The sequence below is a fragment of the Chaetodon trifascialis genome, chromosome 8, assembly GCF_039877785.1.
Source record: "Chaetodon trifascialis isolate fChaTrf1 chromosome 8, fChaTrf1.hap1, whole genome shotgun sequence".
Lineage (NCBI taxonomy): Eukaryota > Metazoa > Chordata > Actinopteri > Chaetodontiformes > Chaetodontidae > Chaetodon > Chaetodon trifascialis.
This window is the reverse complement of record NC_092063.1, coordinates 9,957,174-9,976,706: the sequence shown is the minus strand read 5'-3', so window position 1 is coordinate 9,976,706 and position 19,533 is coordinate 9,957,174. Positions and strand designations below refer to the sequence as shown.

At 41.3% G+C, this 19,533-nt stretch overlaps 1 protein-coding gene across 2 annotated transcripts in view; it reads right to left on the bottom strand.

Annotated features, from left to right (window-relative positions):
• Nucleotides 1-19,252, bottom strand: part of slc12a5b (solute carrier family 12 member 5b) — a 35,334-nt gene extending 16,082 nt beyond the window's left edge. For both annotated transcript variants that reach the window (XM_070968722.1, XM_070968723.1), the window contains exon 1: nt 18,916-19,252. In XM_070968722.1, the coding sequence (XP_070824823.1) occupies nt 18,916-18,970 (55 nt within the window). In that variant the 5' untranslated portion in view covers nt 18,971-19,252. The remainder of the gene's footprint in view (nt 1-18,915) is intronic.
• Between the last annotated feature and the right edge of the window lie 281 nt (nt 19,253-19,533).

Genomic DNA, 19,533 nt, shown 5'->3' with positions numbered 1-19,533 from the left:
GCTAGATATTACTTTAGTATTTGACACCAATTCCTGCTTTAGTTACTCCCAGTGGAATTTGTTGGGAAAACAAATGAAGAATGCTGCATTATATATCATACAAAACATTTTTACATGATCGCTACATGTTCATATTGATAGTATATTAACACTTTTTCAGATCCTCACTAGTGCTAACATCTCTCATCTTTTGAAATATCCATCTCTAAACACTTTTTGTTGGTGTTTGGCAATGAATGTAATGTCATGTAAATGTAAATTCCAGGGTTGTGAAAAGAAAGCTGGAAGAAACAAAGAAGATAACAGATAAACTGTAAAGTGAAAGTTATAAAATTAAGAAAAATCGAAGGAAACTTTCCTCAAGTTACAGCAGAATAATACGAAAGACCTGCAGCAGTGCATCAGAGCCGCTTCACCGCACAGGCTACTGCAAGCTAACAAGTTATGTCATTGAGGTTTTTATTTATTTTTAATTTAAGCTGCCATGCCAGCTTCTTGTCATGATGTCGTGACTGAAGCAAAAAATATACAACTCTACTGATTGAAATGGTGCACAGTATGAAATCAGAGCTGCTTTAATCATTCAAACTGGTCAGATCACATCAACCAGGCTACACTTCGTTAATCCCACTGGGAAACCTCTCCACAGATGGACGAGGCTAACATTCCTCCAACACCGTTTGAAGTCAGTGTTGAGCCACATTACATAATTCAACAGTTTTACTGAAATTAGATCTGCTGCATGTATGGAGCTCAGCATCAGGTTGTACTTCCTGATATTTCTCTTGTTAAAGTTTCTCTTATTGGCACTAAGAACTTTTTCCAAAACAAGCAGAAATATCTTGTCCCAAAGAATCCAGTCATCTTAAGAGTGATGCAGCCCAACTGAAAACAAGAACATCTGGATCCAAAGAAATTCTGACTTTGACAAAACAGTTTTGTATTTGTTGGCGTTCGCCAAACAGCTTTATACTGGAAATGCTCTAGAACTCTGGAAAAGATAGTTAAGGACAATTGATCCTCATGGTGTTGATTTAAGGTATTTTGTCATAACTAGATTTAAATTTTTGCCCTGTAGCTGCTAAATGCGCCCTGTGTTCATCAGATAATTGCTAACTGTTAGCTGTTTGGTGTACTTGGCAGGTAGTGTGCAGGGGCTTTATCACAGCTTCTACACTGAAAACAGCTGCCTGGGCGTGAAAGTGAATTCGATCAGAGCAGTGAGAGGAGCTGGAGCTGAAAGATGCAAAAAAACACTTTGTTGAGCTGAGGTGAACTGCAGAATTGGAGGATAATTCTCTGTGGGTTCATCACTAAAATCAACACCTTTGACAATAAACATCATTTGATAGCAAAAAATAAAGAATGTTGATTCGAGCAGCTTTCACTCTTTGGTTGGGTTAGTAAGTAAAAATTGCATCTAATGTCTTTTAGAAGCCATGTTGAGTTGAACCAGAGCACAAGAGTTTCATCACAGTTTCTGATTGTGAGCCAGTAAAGCCACAGGCAGCCATATCAGTTTAATGTAACCCTCCTTTTATAGGATTAAGTCTACACTATGAGCACGTCCTCTTTAATCCCCAGTCGTCTCCTCACCCCTTCTCTTTATGTGACATCTCTCTGCCTCTTTACACACCCCTAAAGGACTGAGTGCAAAAACTGAAGAGCACAAGAGTCGCGTACCTCCTGCACAGCAACGAACCAATGAAAGGTTCACCTCAGCTCAGGTATGCTTACACCTCACAGTACAAAGACATTCAAAAGCCTGTGCAAGTTCTGAAAAGAGCCACACGAGGGGACGTCCTGCAGCTTCTCGTTGAAAGTGAAAGCAACACAATCAAGTCTTCTCTTTCGATTCCCCAAGCTGCAGCAGCATTATACACTAATCTTTAAAGCAAAGAGGACAGTCAAATGCCAGCCAAACTGCTCTCACGCAGCACATAATCCTTTGAATGACGGACTGCTCGCCTAAAGACGCGCTGCCTGTCAAATTGGATCAGAAAGCATTTCGATTTTATGTTGTTTTTTTAAAGTCTGCATGAAAGATCACAGCTTTTAAATCAGATTTCTCTCAATACCTGAACACAACACCGTCAAAACACCAGGATACGCTGCTGTCCTCTGGGCGGTGAAAGACCTTGGACAGCACTTTTGTCTGTCTGTTTTTGCTTCAAATGTAGGCTGAGAAACATTTTCCCAGCTGCTATAAATGAGATCAAATGTGAAGCTGAAATGATCTCAGAAGACAGCAGTGGAGACCTGTTTGTTACCTGCCGTGATGAGGCCAGGTGAGCTACATTTTTTGACTTCAAGGCTCACAGCAGGTCTTGTATTTCTACTCTTAGCTGTAGTTTAGATTATATTGAAGCCAACCACCTGAATATTCTGTAATCCACCATGATTTTTAAATCTGCATTAAAAGCTCATTTCAGCCCTTGGCTTAGAGAGGAATCAGCTTTTAAAAAATTGCAATTTGATGTTTTACTAAATGCCTTTGTGTGTGTGTATGTGTGTGTGTTTGTTTGTGACTTCTCTCTGTATGTGTAATATTGAGCGTGTTTGTGACATATTTTGTTGAGTATAAGTTGCTCATATTCCTGCTGTCTTGATTTAAAATAATGAGGCTGAGCTTTACTGATTTCTTAAAGGATTCCATCATTGTTTAATTCATATATTTGACAGTTTATTATCATAATTATTTGTCTTTTTTACTGAATAAATATTGGTGTTACATAGCAGAGGAGGCAGATCAGCTGAACCATCAAAACAAACAGGACCTGACCTCTGTGTGCTGCCTTCTGACGCTCAAAGACCTGCTAAAACATTGTCATGTTTATCACGCGATGAAGCTGCGTGTCAAAGTCAGCGAATAAGCAGCGATGAATTCTTGCTGGCGGCCCTGCTGTTTTACCCGTGGAATGACTGTGTTGTGTAATAAACATCCTTCACTGCACTGCAGGACATTAAAACAATAATAAAAGCTGCTCTGTATTTCCAGAGATACTAAATCTGTGTGTTTTACCAACAGTCATCCATTTACAAGCTGTACCAAAACGCACCTCACTTGTGTTTGTGCCCTCAGATCAGGAACCACATCCCCCTCCACATCCTTCACTGCAGTCAGTGACCTTGGAGTGTAACCAACTAACCAGAGGCCTCGCTCAAATTGATCGGCTGATTCATTAGTGTGACAGACGAGGTTACAAAAAAAACAAAACAAACAAACATTAGTGTAATTTGCTGTTATTTTTAGCCATGATAGTGGCTCTGTATTTTCTGGGTATGTAGTGTCATCATTTCCTGTTTTATTTTGAAGGTTTTCCTTTTGTTTCAGAGTTTGCTGTCTTTCCTGCATTTTCCCGCCTGTGTGACTGGTTGTTTTCACCTGTGTCTGATTAGTTCTCCCTCTCCAGGCCGTTTGAGTCCATGTGTTCCTCTTTGTCTTTGTCAGTTTGTCCATTGTACACGGTGTTTCAAGTTTCCTGCCAGTTGTCCTGGATTACCTGTTTGTTGGACCTTGCTTTTGTTGTTGTTGTTGATTTGGACTCTGCTCCACTTTTCTCTGGACTCTGTTTGCCTTTTGGATTCCTTGTTTTTGTATTGACCCTCACCCTCCTGTAAGTCATTGTTTGATTTTCCTTTCTCTAAATGAATTCATTGAACTGCTTCAGTCCCGCTTAGTGTAGTCTGTCTAGTGGAGTTCTGTTTTTCTGTGACACCAATACAACAAAACACCTCCATAATTTTGTTTTAGTTATGATAATGTAATAATAATAAAAAAAAGTTAGCATGCTGATATTATCACTTATCTCAAAGCACCACTGTGCTCACTGCCTCACAGAGACACTTAGTTTATCTGTAGAAATGAGCAACAAAAAGCTGTTTAATACTTCAAGATGCAATGCCTCTTATGCCTGAGGATGTTGTGTTCATCCACAGGGATCCACATTTATAGCAGATGCAAAGACAACAAGTGAAAGAGATGATTGTTTTTGTTGTCTGTCTGCACAGTGGCAATCCTGCACAGGTAAGATACTGTCTGGAGTCATCCAATTAAACCTGCTCGTTACCCCTCCCTTCACAAATCCTCCAGCTCAGAGGGGAAAGATCTGCTCTTCCTGCGAGGGCTCAGCTGTGTGAAACCTCACATACGATGAGACAAGCCGACTGACTTTACTCCTCCGTATAACTCAGAGTCCTTTTCTCCTGCAAGTCTTCTTCTTATGCGTCAGAGCACAAAGGCCTGGATTTAGCATTAACTGGCCCACTGACATTCAGTGTGAAGATCCCCAAATTTCTGCAGTAGACTTGAATGTTCCACTCAGAGAAATTGTATTTCTTCCCAGAGGCATGAAACTGTTGCTCTTAATATCACAAGTTTTAAAACAGCTGCCAGGAACACAACTATGCTGATGACACACAGCTATTCATTTCCCCCTGGTAGCTGAGAGTTCTGTAGAAACACAGAAAATCCACACTTTTGTGGAGCTTTAACATGAAAATATTCAGTATTTCACCCCCCAAAAAGACAGAAATAACAGATTAATTAGCGGAATTGTCATTGATTAATTTTCAGTCAATCGAGCAGTTGATTGTTTCAGCACAACTGGACTTATCATTAATGCTGCCCTGAAGTTTTACAGCCTCATTACAAACACCTCTTTTCCAAAATATGATTCCGAATTATTTGACTGTCTTTGACATTTTTCAGGCATCTGAAAGAAGATTTATACTCTTGAGTTTTAATCAGGGCTAAAAAAGTGAGCACAGAGCTCCATCCCTCAAATATCCCATTAATTTCAGCATCAAATTTAGGATTGTAATTCTTGGTTTACAAAGCTCTTAATGGCACTGCGGTACCAAAAATGGTTAATTGGGAATCACAGGATTGCAGGTATGGTATGTGGACTGGTAGCAGGCAAAGTCCTGGGGATTGCAGATGATTTTACCCTCTGTTTGAGTTCACAAGCGGTTAAAAGATGTTGCTTGGCACTAATCCAACTGTCTTGATCGATGAAGTAACCTGAAAAAGAGAGATCTCTGTCTGTCTGTACCACTTTGAAGTACCTGTACAATAGGTGAGCCTTATGAAATGTAATGCTCATCTGATGGTTTCAAAGCACTGACAGCAGTCTCCCTTTGATTACACAACACAGAAGACTCACTGGCTGAGAGATTAGAGTCTCAAAAGTGACCTACATAGATAAATTCCTGCAACTGAAGAGAACTAAGAGGTTTATATGGGTGTTAACAGCACTTAAGACTTATCTGTATTCAGCTGTAAAAGCTTCCGATACCTGAGAATATCTAAAAAACTGACATATTAAGTTGCCATGCGGAGCTACAACTGCCAAACAGCAATGAATTATAAGTAAAATGAATAATACAAATATAATAACATATAATCTAGAAGAAAAAATAAAGCATGGCACTAATGAAGCTCATTAAAGCACCAGGGAACACACAGTGGGTGTATTTGAGGTGACGGGTTGTTGTGGGGGTCATGTGAACATGTGAAGCAAAAACATACAGCGCTGTGTGGACTGTGTTTCGTGCGTGGGTCAGATCAGGACGAGCTGCCTGATCTGACCCATATTCATCAGGTCCACAGCAAATTACTGCCCCAGGACAAGCTCTTTGTATTCCTTTGTGTACATGAGCTAAAAAGCATGCACGCACACACAATTTCCAAAGCACCTCAGAAACATAAAATTGCATTAACTTTCGGCCTGTATGTAATGTATGCAGGGATTTATTGGACTATATGAAATTAAGTCTTAATGAAATGACACAGTTTAGATTGTAAACAGATATGTTCAGCCTTTAATGGCTCAGTCATGATTTACTATGAATTATGAATTTGGTTTACAGCTAGAAATAAGCATGTTGCGTTAAACCTGTGTTACACCAGCATTACACCAGATTACCGATGGTAACAAGTATTTTATTATGTTTTAAATTTGAGAGTGAAAGCCTCAAATAGTGGCATCTAGCTCAACTGAATACCCCTCCCCTGACCCTCCCCCTCCAAGCTCATTCCGTTGAGCTTGGTTGGTTGAACCTGTTGGTCACAGAAAGTCTTCAGAGGAGTTTGAGGACTGTTCCCATGATGTTAATACAATCATCAAGGTTCATGCACCCTGATGTCTCAGATGTTCACTCTAAGATGTCAAGCTAAGAAAAAGATGGAGATGGCAGACCTCAGCTGTGGAGAGTGAGGCAGGGAGGGAGAATCTAAATGTAACTGAGAGGTCAAATCTCTGTCTTGGGCTGGAGGGTGTATGACGCTCACCACTGAGTGTCGGTCACAACACTGAACCCTCTGGTATCTGGTCTGTCTTCTGTGCTATTGGTTTGAGTTGTACCTCAGCAGGGGAACTTGTGATGATGATCTATCTATCTATCTATCTATCTATCTATCTATCTATCTATCTATCTATCTATCTATCTATCTATCTATCTATCTATCTATCTATCTATCTATCTATCTATCTATACACAAATAAATAAATAAATAATACAATCTGATTACCACGACACTGTAGGGTGAATTAACCTTTGGTGTAAGCAGTGACGCCTGGTGGCTTTAACTAGGCTTGGCAGCGGATGGCCAATCAGCCTTGATTAGTGACACTAATCAACTGAACATGAGCTCAATACAATTATTTGACACATTTTACTGCTCTAAATGGTGGACAGCAACATAAAATTCAAAAGTACTATATTAAGTAGAGGATCACTGTTCATGAACAAAGACAGGGGTGAAAGCAACATCAGTCAGTGGCACGATAATTAGCTTATAAACTCAGCATGGTACGTTAGGAGTGTGGTTGATGAAAGAAAGGCATGTTTTTTACAGGCAAGGCAACAAGGAACAAACAAGAACTACTGCCAGTGGGTCAGGAATTCACACCATCACACATGTTTGCTCTGTAGCCACACGACAACTGCTGAGCATCTGTTTTCTCTGGTGCCTGCCAGGGGTATTAATTCAGCCAACCAACAGGTGGTGCTATACGCCTTCCACTAAATATCTATATTTTATAGGGCAATTTCATCGCATTGCGTGCATTTTCACAGTCCTAGTGCAGTTAAAGCCTTTCTGATGCAAAGGTTAATTAGCTGAGTGCTCTAAGCTGTATGATTTATCATATATTATATATACTGTACATATCCAGTAATTGAGGGGAAAGGGTGCAAAAGTTATTAAACTACAGATTTCATAGAAAAAATGAGCTGTCATGACAAACTGTTAACCCTCGGACTGTGTGAATAAGGTTCACAGAATTCATTAACTGGAGCTCAGCTCTGTGTCTATATTAAACTACGACATCTCTGCAGATGATTTTAGATTTTGGTGAGGAATTTAGTCCAAGTGGTTACACATACACATGCACAAAACCCCCCCCAAACAAACAAACAAACAAACAAAAAAACAGCTAAATGACAAAATAATTTGTCCTGAACGCACTCTGAAAGCCAAACATTTGCAGTGTGTTTGACATACTCAAGTGTTCAGGGACTTTAAATGATTTGTTTGCCACTAATGGATTATCATGTCTACATCCTGGTTTTAGCCTCAGCACAGACAACCATGACTTATTGATATAAAGTGATCGGCTCAGAAAGATGACATCACTGCAGAATTACAAGGTCTGAAAATAATGATGCTGCAGCAGTAGGCAGAGCTGTGACTGACTTGACAGCGCGCAGATGAAAGGCAGTGGGCGGTGTAGATTTGTACCCTTGATGTGACATGGCTATTACAAAATGGACAGTTTATACCGGCTTTTAAAAGCTTAATAGGACGCAGGCTCAAGGGGATTATCTAGCAGCTGCTGGAGGCCACAGAGGAAGGCAGAAATTAACTTCTGCATGTGAGAGAACTGCACCAATCGGCTGCACAGCAACCGCACAGTCAACTGCACACATACACCTCAGTCATTTTCACCTCGCCTGCTGTAACTGAGGAATTAAAGCTAATTCCATGAAGTCATTTGTTTAATTTAAATCCATCTCCACACTCAGGCCCTTTCACTGTGTGTTGCCCGCCTCTGTTTCTGTCTCTGGGGCACATCCTAGTCAGTAGGGGTGTGATGCTTTCTGCCCAAAATGGACCGATTTTGAATGTAAAACTTGCCATTTAAACAGAGATGAGGACAGACTATTGAGTTGAACAATGACGCTGCATTTTCTGCAGCAGGAGCAATATCATATGTTGAATTATGCTGTCACTTTGATTTGTGTATATCCACTGTCTGCACTGTACATACGAGTGGTAATTAATTAAAAGCAGAACAGCTGCATCTGCTGGATTTCCTCTCAAATGTGCCTTTAGCCATACAAGCTGTGTGACTCAAGCAATGATAATGTCAACCTGTCAGTTGGATAGCTGTTCCAAAACTTTTGTCCAAACTGATATATCTCAAGTGTGATGTGAATGTGGTAGTTTTTTACGACTCATTCAATCACTGATCAGGCTACTTAACTGATATATCGTCGCACACAGCCTTCTTGTTGAGGGATGACATTTGTCTTTTGTGCTCCATTGATTTCCAGACATGCTAACACATGTCACAATCACATTTTTAGCTGAACTTTTTTCAAAGCAGGTCACTTGCAGATCATGTATTTGAAGTCTCAGTGACATTTTCCAGAACTAAAATGTCACAAGTCTTTGCTTGTCGCACAGTAATTTGCGAAGGGTCTTATTTTGTCAGTAAAAACGCACAGAACTTAAGACAGAAATTGGCTACACATAGTAAAGACTTATTGTAAACTCTCAGCTGCGTCATATGTTACAATTGTAAGTCCTCATGTTTGCATGGTGGCTTTACATGACTCAATCACAAGCAATGCTTCACCAATGCCAAGATCGAATATGCACATAAATTTAACTGTCTCCACCAGCCTGTCAGCACCTCTTGAAATGGTGTATCAGAAAGGGAGGAAAAACGGGGGGGAAATTAAGTTAAAAACTGCTGAAAATTAGAACCAGACCCAGCATTTCAACATGTGAAGCTTTTTCCTGTCAAAGAAAACAATGTTACTGCCTCTGAAATCAATTAACACTTCTGCCTCTCCATCATGAGCATGATCACCAATGGGAATTGCACACTCAGTGACTGGTGAAAATTGGCATTCCTTGTATGACTAATGAGACCACCCAGTTCCTGTGTTTGTTCACATGCTTGGAAACCACAGGAAATGTGGATGCGGTGAGATGTAATATGATCAGCAGCCAACACAACACACATCTACATACATTGCATACTCACAGTGTATAAATACATACGGTATAGACTGTATATACAGGGATTTGCATTTGGCTCAACTAAACAGAAGAAACATTACATTTCTAACTAAATATCACAAGTTTTTAACACTTCTGTAATCTGATTACTCCACCTGCTCAATACACTGCGGCCTCACCCACATAGTGAAGAAATAAGTCGTGATGATACAAAGAGCTGCACAGTCGAGCAGTAATGAGCTGGAGCTGCAGGAGAGTGACACCCACTGAAGTTCAACACTTTCTGCCTTCAGCTGATCTTTGTCATGAATCTTAAAGGAAAAGTTTGACATTTATGGAAATATGCTTATTCACTTTGTTGCAGAGAATTGGAGATGATCGATACGTCTCTCATTCTTGTGTGCTGTGAGCTGTTGGCTAACGTCTTTTGGCTCTGTGTGAAAGAAACTGAAGTGTAAAAGAGATAAATTACTGCCTTATGTGAGGTTATGTACCAGAGTCACAGCTGGTTTCCAGGTAATGGGTCCAGAGCAAGAAATAGTTTTGTAACAGCTAACAGATTAGATAGATAGAAGATCGATGTCACATAACATAACATATTTAAAATGTTATGTTATGTGATATCGATCTTCTCATCTAACTCTCAGCAATAAGACGAAAACATTTCTTTCCCAACATGCCAAACCAAAAGCTGCTCGACTGGAAGAAACATCAGTTTGATCAAACTGAAAACAAAACTATATTCCTTAGTTCCTGACAGGGTTCTCATACCTAAATGAAAATGCAGTAGTTGTTGTATTGTAGTTGTAAACTAAAATTATTGGTTATGTTTGTGTAATTGTATTCACGGTTAAAAGGAACAATATGTGACTTTGGTATTCAAATCAACATGTTTGTACACCCATCCACCACACTGACTAGTTTAATAGCAACCACTCTCCATGGTGCTATCAGATTGTCATGCCAATGGCTGCTGAATAAAATAGTTGGGTTTTCAGCCATTTCAACTAAAAACCAAAGCTGATTTTTGGCAAGGGCAGTCTTTTAAAAAGAGCACACCAGTGACAAAGTGTTTTTTGGTTTCAATTACAGTGCCAGACTGGAGTCTTTGTTGCTGGAAAAAGCACCGGTCCAAATGCTTTTCAGACCACAGCAATTATTAACATCCTGTCATTGTGCAACCAGGAAATTGGGTAAAAATTGGGTGCTTTATTTGATGGATATCACTCCACTGATCTAATAAAAATATTGATTAATGATAAAACCAATTTTTCCATACTAAATGTCTCATTATCACATGTGCTGCAGAAAAAAAGAGAAAGTTTTAATCAGAAAAGTCTTTGAAATGACTCATCTGTACACAGAGCCACAACTTATTCACTATGTTTTCCCCAACAATGGAAGATGAAATGATTCATCGACAGCCAGCAGAAGGTCAGTACGGGTGATTTTAGCATATGACAGAGAGGAAAGGGATCCTCACCATTTACTGGTAAACTGTATCTTAGCTTGCTGTCTCTGCGTCTTTCTCACTTTGTGGTGTGCAGTTCGCATCATTCATTCACCTCACGTGTTCCTGTTATTTTACAAAGTGCTGTACTGTTGGTTGTACGTTGAATAAATTTTCCAATTTACTTCTACAAATTTCTCGGATCGTCAGCCATCAGTCAGTTAACGCTGACTCAACCCTGAAGTGATGCTGTGTTTTAGCATTGCAAGCTCAAGTCCACCAGTTCCTACAGTGATAAATCTTTACGTTAGATCAAACACACTATTTCCATCTGCAGATTGGTGCTCTCGTACTAGTATTCCAGAGTATTTCCAGAAGCTGGTCAGTGTGTGTGGGATTGTTGAAAGTACTGTACCATCTGTATGTTTACTGACACACAGGAACATGTCAGCCAGTCCCACAGCGCTGCTCACTGATTGTTTTTGAACACCTTCACCTTTAAGATCTGACTCAAATAAACCTCACCTGACACCAACTACTAACAACAGACAGGCGAGGTTCCCTCCACAGACCGGGTGATGTGACTGGACCGCTGAGAGCGAGCTGTGGGAGGGAGAGTGATGAGGGAGAAAGGATTAGACCACACTGTATTTAATAATCTCTAATCTAAGACGACTGGGTGGGAGAGATGTTGTCGCTCAGTGGGAGGATTAGAGGAAAGCACTATCGCTATTCCCACTTCTCTTTCTCCAGATCTCCAAGTGTCGGCGTCTGTCGTGAGATCATGGTCTTAGTGAGGCCATCGAAGCTTCAGTGAGTCAGATCACTGCCAAGTGTCACAGGGGAGCACAAGAGAGACATGAGAAGTCCGTATGTGAGACCTATACCAGATAATATAATGTGTATTAATCTGAAATGGACCATTGGGCATAACAAAAGCTTTTATATTTGATACTTTAAGTTTATTTTGATGCTAATATGTATGCACTTTTACTGAAGACAAATTTTGCACTACTACTTTAACTTAAGTAAAAGATCTGAGTCCTCCTTCCACCACTGACAGTCTTACAGTGCTGCAAAACGTTTTTGCGACTTCGACACTGGAGATACTGCCTTCTATTAGCCATAGGTGATCTTTCTCTGATAAAAGTAAAAGTTAAAGTTGCTATCATCAGTATTTTTCTGTTATCAATGGATCAAATGACTATGTGTACTGTGACAGGTGTCAAACCCACAAACAATTATCTGCCGACTCCGCAAACCTCGTCAGCTCTATGGAGCTCTATAGATTCTTTTAAGGCCAAAATTTTACTGATCTGGTTCACTCTCATCTTTCCCATAGCATCGTTTTCATCCTCTGCAGGAGGCCGTTAAGAAGCATCAACATGGCGGACTCCAGAAAAACACATCTTCCTGGAAAACAAACATTTTAGTGGTGACCTTAATGCTGCACACGTGGATGTAAGTTTGGAACAATCTCACCTTGTCAGGGGTCTTTTATGTGCATAAATGACACTACATTGACTTGACTTGATCCCCCTCTGTTTTATGTCTGGTATTACTGTGTTATTACATCACATGAGAAAACACTCTACGCACAACACACTCATTTTCAAAGACGACAAGTTATTTTGTCTCTCTCATATTTTTCCTGAAAGGATGTGGATGACATGTTTAATTTCTTTCAACCAACATTATCAAAAGTGGCAAAATAAGGGTAAAGATGACACATATTAATGTTGTAACGTGGTTATTTGAAGTGCTTATCTAACGTACTGAAGCTCGTCCAGTAAGAAGACATGACAGTAAATGTGATGTGGGGGATTTATTTTGAAATAAAATGGACTGCATCCATACATGAAGCACATTGACAAGAGTCAATCCACATATACGCACACAAAATGTCAAGACCTTCTTAATCCAACTTTGACATTCAGACCGTCCGACTGCCTATCGATTAAAGTCGTTGTCCGACTAATGGAAGAGCAAGAACAAAGAACAAGTCAGAGGATTACTGACAGCCACTGACGCGACTTAAGTTCCTGTTGTTCTCTGTTGGAAAAGTTGGTAATACACGTCAGACAGAACAGGAAGTAAAAGGAAAGTCTGATATGCCAAACCTATGTCAGTACTGTTTGATGCTGCAGGCAAATGTCCAGTGCATTTTCTGTTCTGAGCCAGTTTATTAAAGCCGAGGATACATCAGTGAAATTACAAGGAAGCAACAACATTCAAATCCTATATGTGGCATTAAGAGAGCAGCTTTACATAATGCAGCACTCCTCTACTATGAGATAATACCTGATGCACAATTACATGACAACTACTGTCCACCACAACTCAGCCACAGAAAACGGAAAGCTCAGTGAAACACAAACATGTTTAAGCCTTTAATAACTGCTGTTGTTTCTCCATTTAATTTCCTGTTTATTGTTGTACAGTCATAACATTGATGTGCTGCTTCTGTTATTGAGGTTAACACTAATAATGTGATAAGACAGTAACCCATGACTTCATTGTCCTAATTAAGCCTACAGCTATGACCCTGGCAAAGACAGCAAGTCATTATCTGCATGAGGAGGAGAAGGAGGTTTTGTTGGTGCATCATTCCTCCACCTATGCTAATGTGCCAGGTGACCTCTCTCTCTCTCTCTCTCTCTCTCTCTCTCTCTCTCTCTCTCTCTCTCTCTCTCTCTCTCTCAGTGAAATTACAATGGTGGACGCTGCATTAATGTATGGGCAATCAGACAAATTGATTCAGATTCAAACACCAGTGGATGAGCTAACAACATCTGGCAAGCAGATTAAGTCCATTTCAGCAGGCTGTGGTTGTGTTATGGCACAAAGGAACAGCTCCACATTTTGGGAAATGTCTTAGATGAGCAAATCGATACTGCTCTCATTCTCAATATGACTCTACAACTGGAGGTTAACTACAGGGGGGCACAGTTAGCCTGACTGCCAAGACACATCCTGCACATAACCTCAGATGAAAAGCCCAATGTGATGATTTTACACTGCAGTTTTTGTATGCATTAAAGAAACAAGATATGTGATCATTCGAGAGCTTTAGAGGTGCTTGTAGGCATATTTTCTGCCTCTGGAGAGAGCAGGATAACTGCTTCCACATTTCCCGTCTTTGTGCTAAGCTAAGCTAACCAGCTGCAGGCTCTAGCCTCATATTTACCGTACAGACAGAGGAGGGGGATGGTGATGAATGAGCACATTTCTCAACTATTCCTAAAGGAACACTGCTAATTTGGAGATATGGTTGTTTACCTTCTTACCCACAAGTTTGCGTATGTTGAGCTCATTCTTACTCAGCACAGATACTGTAAGCAATTATCAAAAATGTAAAAAAAAATCTGGAAAAATATTTTCACCCTGCTCATCTTGCTTTTTGTCAGACAGCAAATCAGCATAATCCCCCAAAATGTTCAGTCAATTGATTTGTTCTGTCAGCCATCAATCGTGACCCTGAGAGAGGGAGAGCAGAAGTGACTCTGCTGATTGAGAAAGAGTTTATTTAAAAAAATCCTGTTGGAACTGATTAATTCCAAAAACATGACTGATAAAAGCGACCAGCATCCTGTTGTGCAGCCGTTCCCATCCTGGGGGTCAGGAACCCCACTGAGAGTTACAAGATAAATCTGAGAGATTTTGAGATAAGTAACGGGATACACAAAATGATGAATAAGTTATTATTTCGAATTACATAACTATTTTACTCCCTCAGGCCTATTCAAACACAGCATGGTCAGTCAGTCCACCGCTTTGCTCCAGACTGAAAAATCTCAAGGATTAGATGCATTGCCATGACATTTTGTACAAACAGTCACAGACGACTGCCTGTGTACATGAAATATGAAATATGACAAAGACATTCTCTTCAGTTAAACCCTGATTGTATATCATGGAGTCATAACGGGCCACTACATTTCTAGTCCAGAGTGAAAAGTGAGAACAGATGTTCTTCTATGGTCTGCCCTCCAGCTAACCAGACGATCCATCCATATCATCTGTACCCACATGCACAGTAGTAACCAAATATGGCGCCTCTGTGTTTTCAATTCCAGTCTGAATGAAAAGGTCATAAAGTATCTTAGAACTGGTCCGTCACGGTTGTTTTGAGCAGAGGTGAACCCAGTGAGAAAGGGGCAACTTTTTCTTATTGTCTCATGCTCTAGTGCCCGGAGCTGCGATGCTCAGACTTCAGCTTGTGTCTACCTTCTGAACACAACTCTGAACACAACAATGCAAGAAACTGATCTTGCATGGCTTTAAGTGTCTGCGATCACGTACTTGCATGGACCACGTTTGTGCCGTAGTCTTGGTTTTTGAAGTCCTGTTGTTGAGTTGCTGTGCTGATGGCCCATTCCTCTAGCTCCTGAATGTTTGAAGCTGTTTACAAAAAGCACAGCCAAAACCATGTAGAGTGTGTGAGCATGGTTATGCTATGTACTACGTGTGTGTGCAAACACACACCTCCAACTAGGGTTTAATCTCTGTCTAAACAGCCCTAAGAGGGCAATTCCAGACCATCTGCCCCCAGAGCTCATATTGACCGACCAGCATGACAAGGTCACTGAGACAGGCAGCAGCGAACAAACCATCCAAACATCTGAAACACACATTTGATATAAAAAACACACCTAAACTCCTTGACAAGGAAGTACAATGTCGAGTGTGAAGTAGTTTGGACAAGCGAGAAACATAAAAAGAGAAACATCGTTCAGCATGTGCGAGGTTGAACGGCAGTCGTATGATGATAAGAGAGGAGGGAAGGGTGCATGTGTACGTCTAAAACAGTGGGCCTTGAGCTGCTGCATGAAGAACTGCGGGGGCTCTCTGGCTCTGCAGGTCGATGACATTGAGAAAGCTGCAAGCAGCAACCTGAGGCCAAGCAACCGGCCCTTTCTGAACAGGCAATGTTTTGAAATGCTGCTGGACTTGTCATTTATAAATAGATGTGTAAAACTTTGCACTGGGGCTGTTTGTCCTGATGCTTTCAGACAGCTGATACATTAGACTGTTGTCCAAAGCCACAAAAAGTGAGATATATTTTGTTGCTTTAACATATATTTTCTGCTTTTAATAGTATGTGTTTGCATTTATTTTGCGCATGTATATTTGTTTTCATCTATCATTCCCAGTATTATAATAAAACCCTCACCTCTGACCCTGCATCACTGACACATGGTGTCATTTCATGCTTTTATGTAACTGCTGCCAAAAATTTGACATTGACGTGACCTTTGTTTATCTCCTGCACCAGCTGCTCCAGATAAAACCAGCTGTAGACTGTGACTCTACAGTGCTGTCAACACGGAGCCAATGGCGACTGCTTCACCCATTTCCAAGACAATGTACATTGTATGCACAATGGGTTTGACAGCCCGACGATGTGACGTATCACTCAAACCTTATTAGGATGTTTGAAGATTAGGTGCTTTGCTCAAGGACACTTTGACAACTAATTTTGAGTAATTTACGAATCACAAGACAGAGCTAAAAGGGATGCAGGCACATCAATATGGAACTGAGTAAGAAAGTCATTTAGAGGAAAAGTCAATAGTTTTTCACTGAAAACAAAATTTACTTGATGTTTTGAGGAGGAAACCTGCACCAGGATTGAACCATCTTTGACAAATTCCTCAGTTCACCGCATAATTACTCCTGTTGACCTTATTGATCAGAGTTCAACCATTTTAACTGCCAGTGGCCAGCGGCCGCCAGGGATCTCATAAATCCTTCATCTCGCCCGCTCTGTTAAAACATCCATCCATCCATCCATCCGGGGGGGGGGGGGGCTGGAGCCTGGAGCCTATCCCAGCTGTCAACGGGCGAGAGGCGTGGTACACCCTGAGCTGGTCGCCAGCCGACTGCAGGGCAACACATATCGACAAACAACCATTCACGCTCACACTCACACCTAAGGACAATTTCAAGTCACCAATTAACCTAATGAGCATGTTTTTGGTCTGTGGGAGGAAGCCGGAGTGCCCGGAGAGAACCCACGCATGCACGGGAAGAACATGCAAACTTCACACAGAAAGGCCCCGTCCGACCCGGAGATCGAACCAGCGACCTTCTTGCTGCGCCACCGTTCCATTCTTGCAGCATGGCCTTATGGACAGCAGTGTCCTGTGGTCAATCCACCACTTTGGGCCAGTCTAAAAGGTCTCAAGAAATATTGCATGGATTGCCATGAAATTTTGCACAGACATTTATGGCCTCCAGAGGATGAGTCTACTGACTCTAGTGAACTTCTGATTTGTGCTCTAGCACTGATTGATTTAGCAGTGCAACCGCTTCAGTCACGCTAAATAACAACCTTACCTACCTGCTGCTTTTAAGACACCATTCTTCCCTTACAAATCCCTGGGAGGCCTCGCCCCAAGTTATTTATGAGATCTGTTTATGCTTTATAGCTTTGTGCTCCCTGAGATGCATCATTCCTTGTTGTACCAAGGTACAGATTGGTATATAAAGGTGACAGAGTCGTTGCCGTTAGGGCTCATAGACTTTAGAGTGACCTGCCTGAGGATGTTGGGAAACATGAGCTAATGACTGACTCTGACTCTTCTCTACCTGTGCTGTTGGTACACTAGCTACATTTGGTAAATGGAAGACTGTGCAAGATAATGTTGTTTTGTACAACCGACATGATAAAAAAAAAAAAAACTAGAGATACTCTGAAGAAAAACAGCAAATCCCCACATTTAAGAAGTTGAAAAGAAGAAAACAGTTTTTGCCTTTTTTGCTGATTTGAAAAATTACTAAAACGATGAGTCAATTGTCAAAATAGTCGCCACTTAATTTTCTGTGAATTGACTAATCAATTAATTGTTGCAGCTCTAGTAATAACTAATGAAAGCAAACAAGAAAAAAGGTTGACTCAGACTGCATATACACACACATACACACACACACACAAACACACACACGCACCATTATGAAAGGCAGATATCGCCCCTGGCAAGATGTTCTTGATGGAAAGAGACGTGAATGAGTTTGAGAGTGAAAAGCTGGTTTGTCCAGATGCTCTGCAGGGGCTGTGCTAAAAGTGGTTGACATGGACGTATGAATCTACAGCACCACACGTACTGATGTCAGATTCATCCATCCACTGACCAAAACAGCTCAGTCTGAAAAAAAAATAAAAAAACGAAGCAGACAAGAGGAAGTCTAAACTGGTTGAAGGTTGACATGCAACCTGGGAGGTGCAGTGCATGAGAGGCAAGCGAAGGTGCTATAGAGCAGCTAGATCCTTGACTGAAGCACATCCACCTGTTGTTTCCATTCTGTAAACATGCTGACCATTAAACCAACATTATGCATCTATTTTACCTTAAAATAACATCATTTGGTGATACACTGACTTGCAATAGGGACAATCCACCTCGTTCATTCCCACTCTGCGCCCCGTACGCCTGTTCTTGCACTACACAACTTGGATTGAGTGGGTACGATCTGCTGCGAAGTAGGTAACGCTTTATGGCGCTACGTCACACACCACCAACTCTGGGTCTTCAGCTCGCTAAGAGACAAAGAGAGAGTGACCGAGCTGTAAGACAGACACCGAGCTGGCTTTCCTGCTGTTGGACTCGTGGTAACATCGGCTGGTTTGCTTCATCTTGTGTTGTTGCAATTCATTGATATTTGAGTGTGTTAACTAAGTTATTGACTTGCTAGTTTTTGATCATAAGCCAAGTAAGTCAATTTTGATAGAGGTGTAGCTGCTAGCATGTAATAGCCAGGTGTTAGCTGCATATTATGTCTGGTTCAGGTTCTCTGATTCTCTCTGGTTATGGCATTGTCTTTACCAGGACAGCGGTGTAAAAGTGAATTGTACTCCGAAACTGTAGGAGAGCCAAGTATGAAAAGACACCATTTCTTTCATAATAGTGCTTTAATATTTGTGTCCAATAAACCTTTAAGTGCCACCCAGACATAAAAACCAGAGCTGAAAGAGTTTTGGAAGTTTCCTCTCATTTCTGTCTTTCTGTTCTTCACATGCAAAAAAGGCAGGTGCAAGGACTAACGAACCTCCATAGCCCTGAAGTGACATAATCTGGTCCTCCAAACTTTCCGTAAGTCACACGACTGCGCTCACACACTCTCATTAACACTCACACACGTACACAAATTGACGCACCAATGTGCACACACACTCCTGCCTCACCAGTCTGTGGCAGGTTTCGTCACTCACCCTGGCTGTTGGGTCCCCCCTCTCCCTCCTCGCAGTCCGTCATGTTGTTCAGCATCCTCTCTCCTCCTCAGGCTGTGTGCACTGAGCACGACTCTTGATCCCTTTGCTTCGAAAAAAGCTTTGATGGGTTGGAGTCTATGACAAGATCACCTCTTCTCACTGTCTCTTTCCTCTTGCCACTGATAGCTCAGTTACAAAAAAAGCGATAGTTATCCTCCCTTTTACTTGTCTGTTTGCCTGCTTCTCTGTGTCTCTCTCCAGGAGGAGGATGGAGAGACTGAGAGAGGCTGCAGGGGAGAGATGATGATGGTGCTTGGTGTCACCCACATGCACGCTCTCGGTCTCTGTGCGCCACTCGCCCTCCAGTCAGTTTAAGCTCGATGACTACATTCATCATGTATTCAGAAGGTATTATCCCTTCCTCCCTCCCTCCCTCCCTCCCTCCCTCCCTCCCTCTTTCTGTCCCTCACGCATGTTCATCATCATCCATCTCATCATGAGAGAGGGATGGATGGAGGGATTGAGAGACAGAGGGGAGGCAAGTTAAATGACAAATCACTGCCTCCTGAGATTAAGCATCTCCTTTGATGTTCTTTTCAGATGGAAGATGAGATTCCA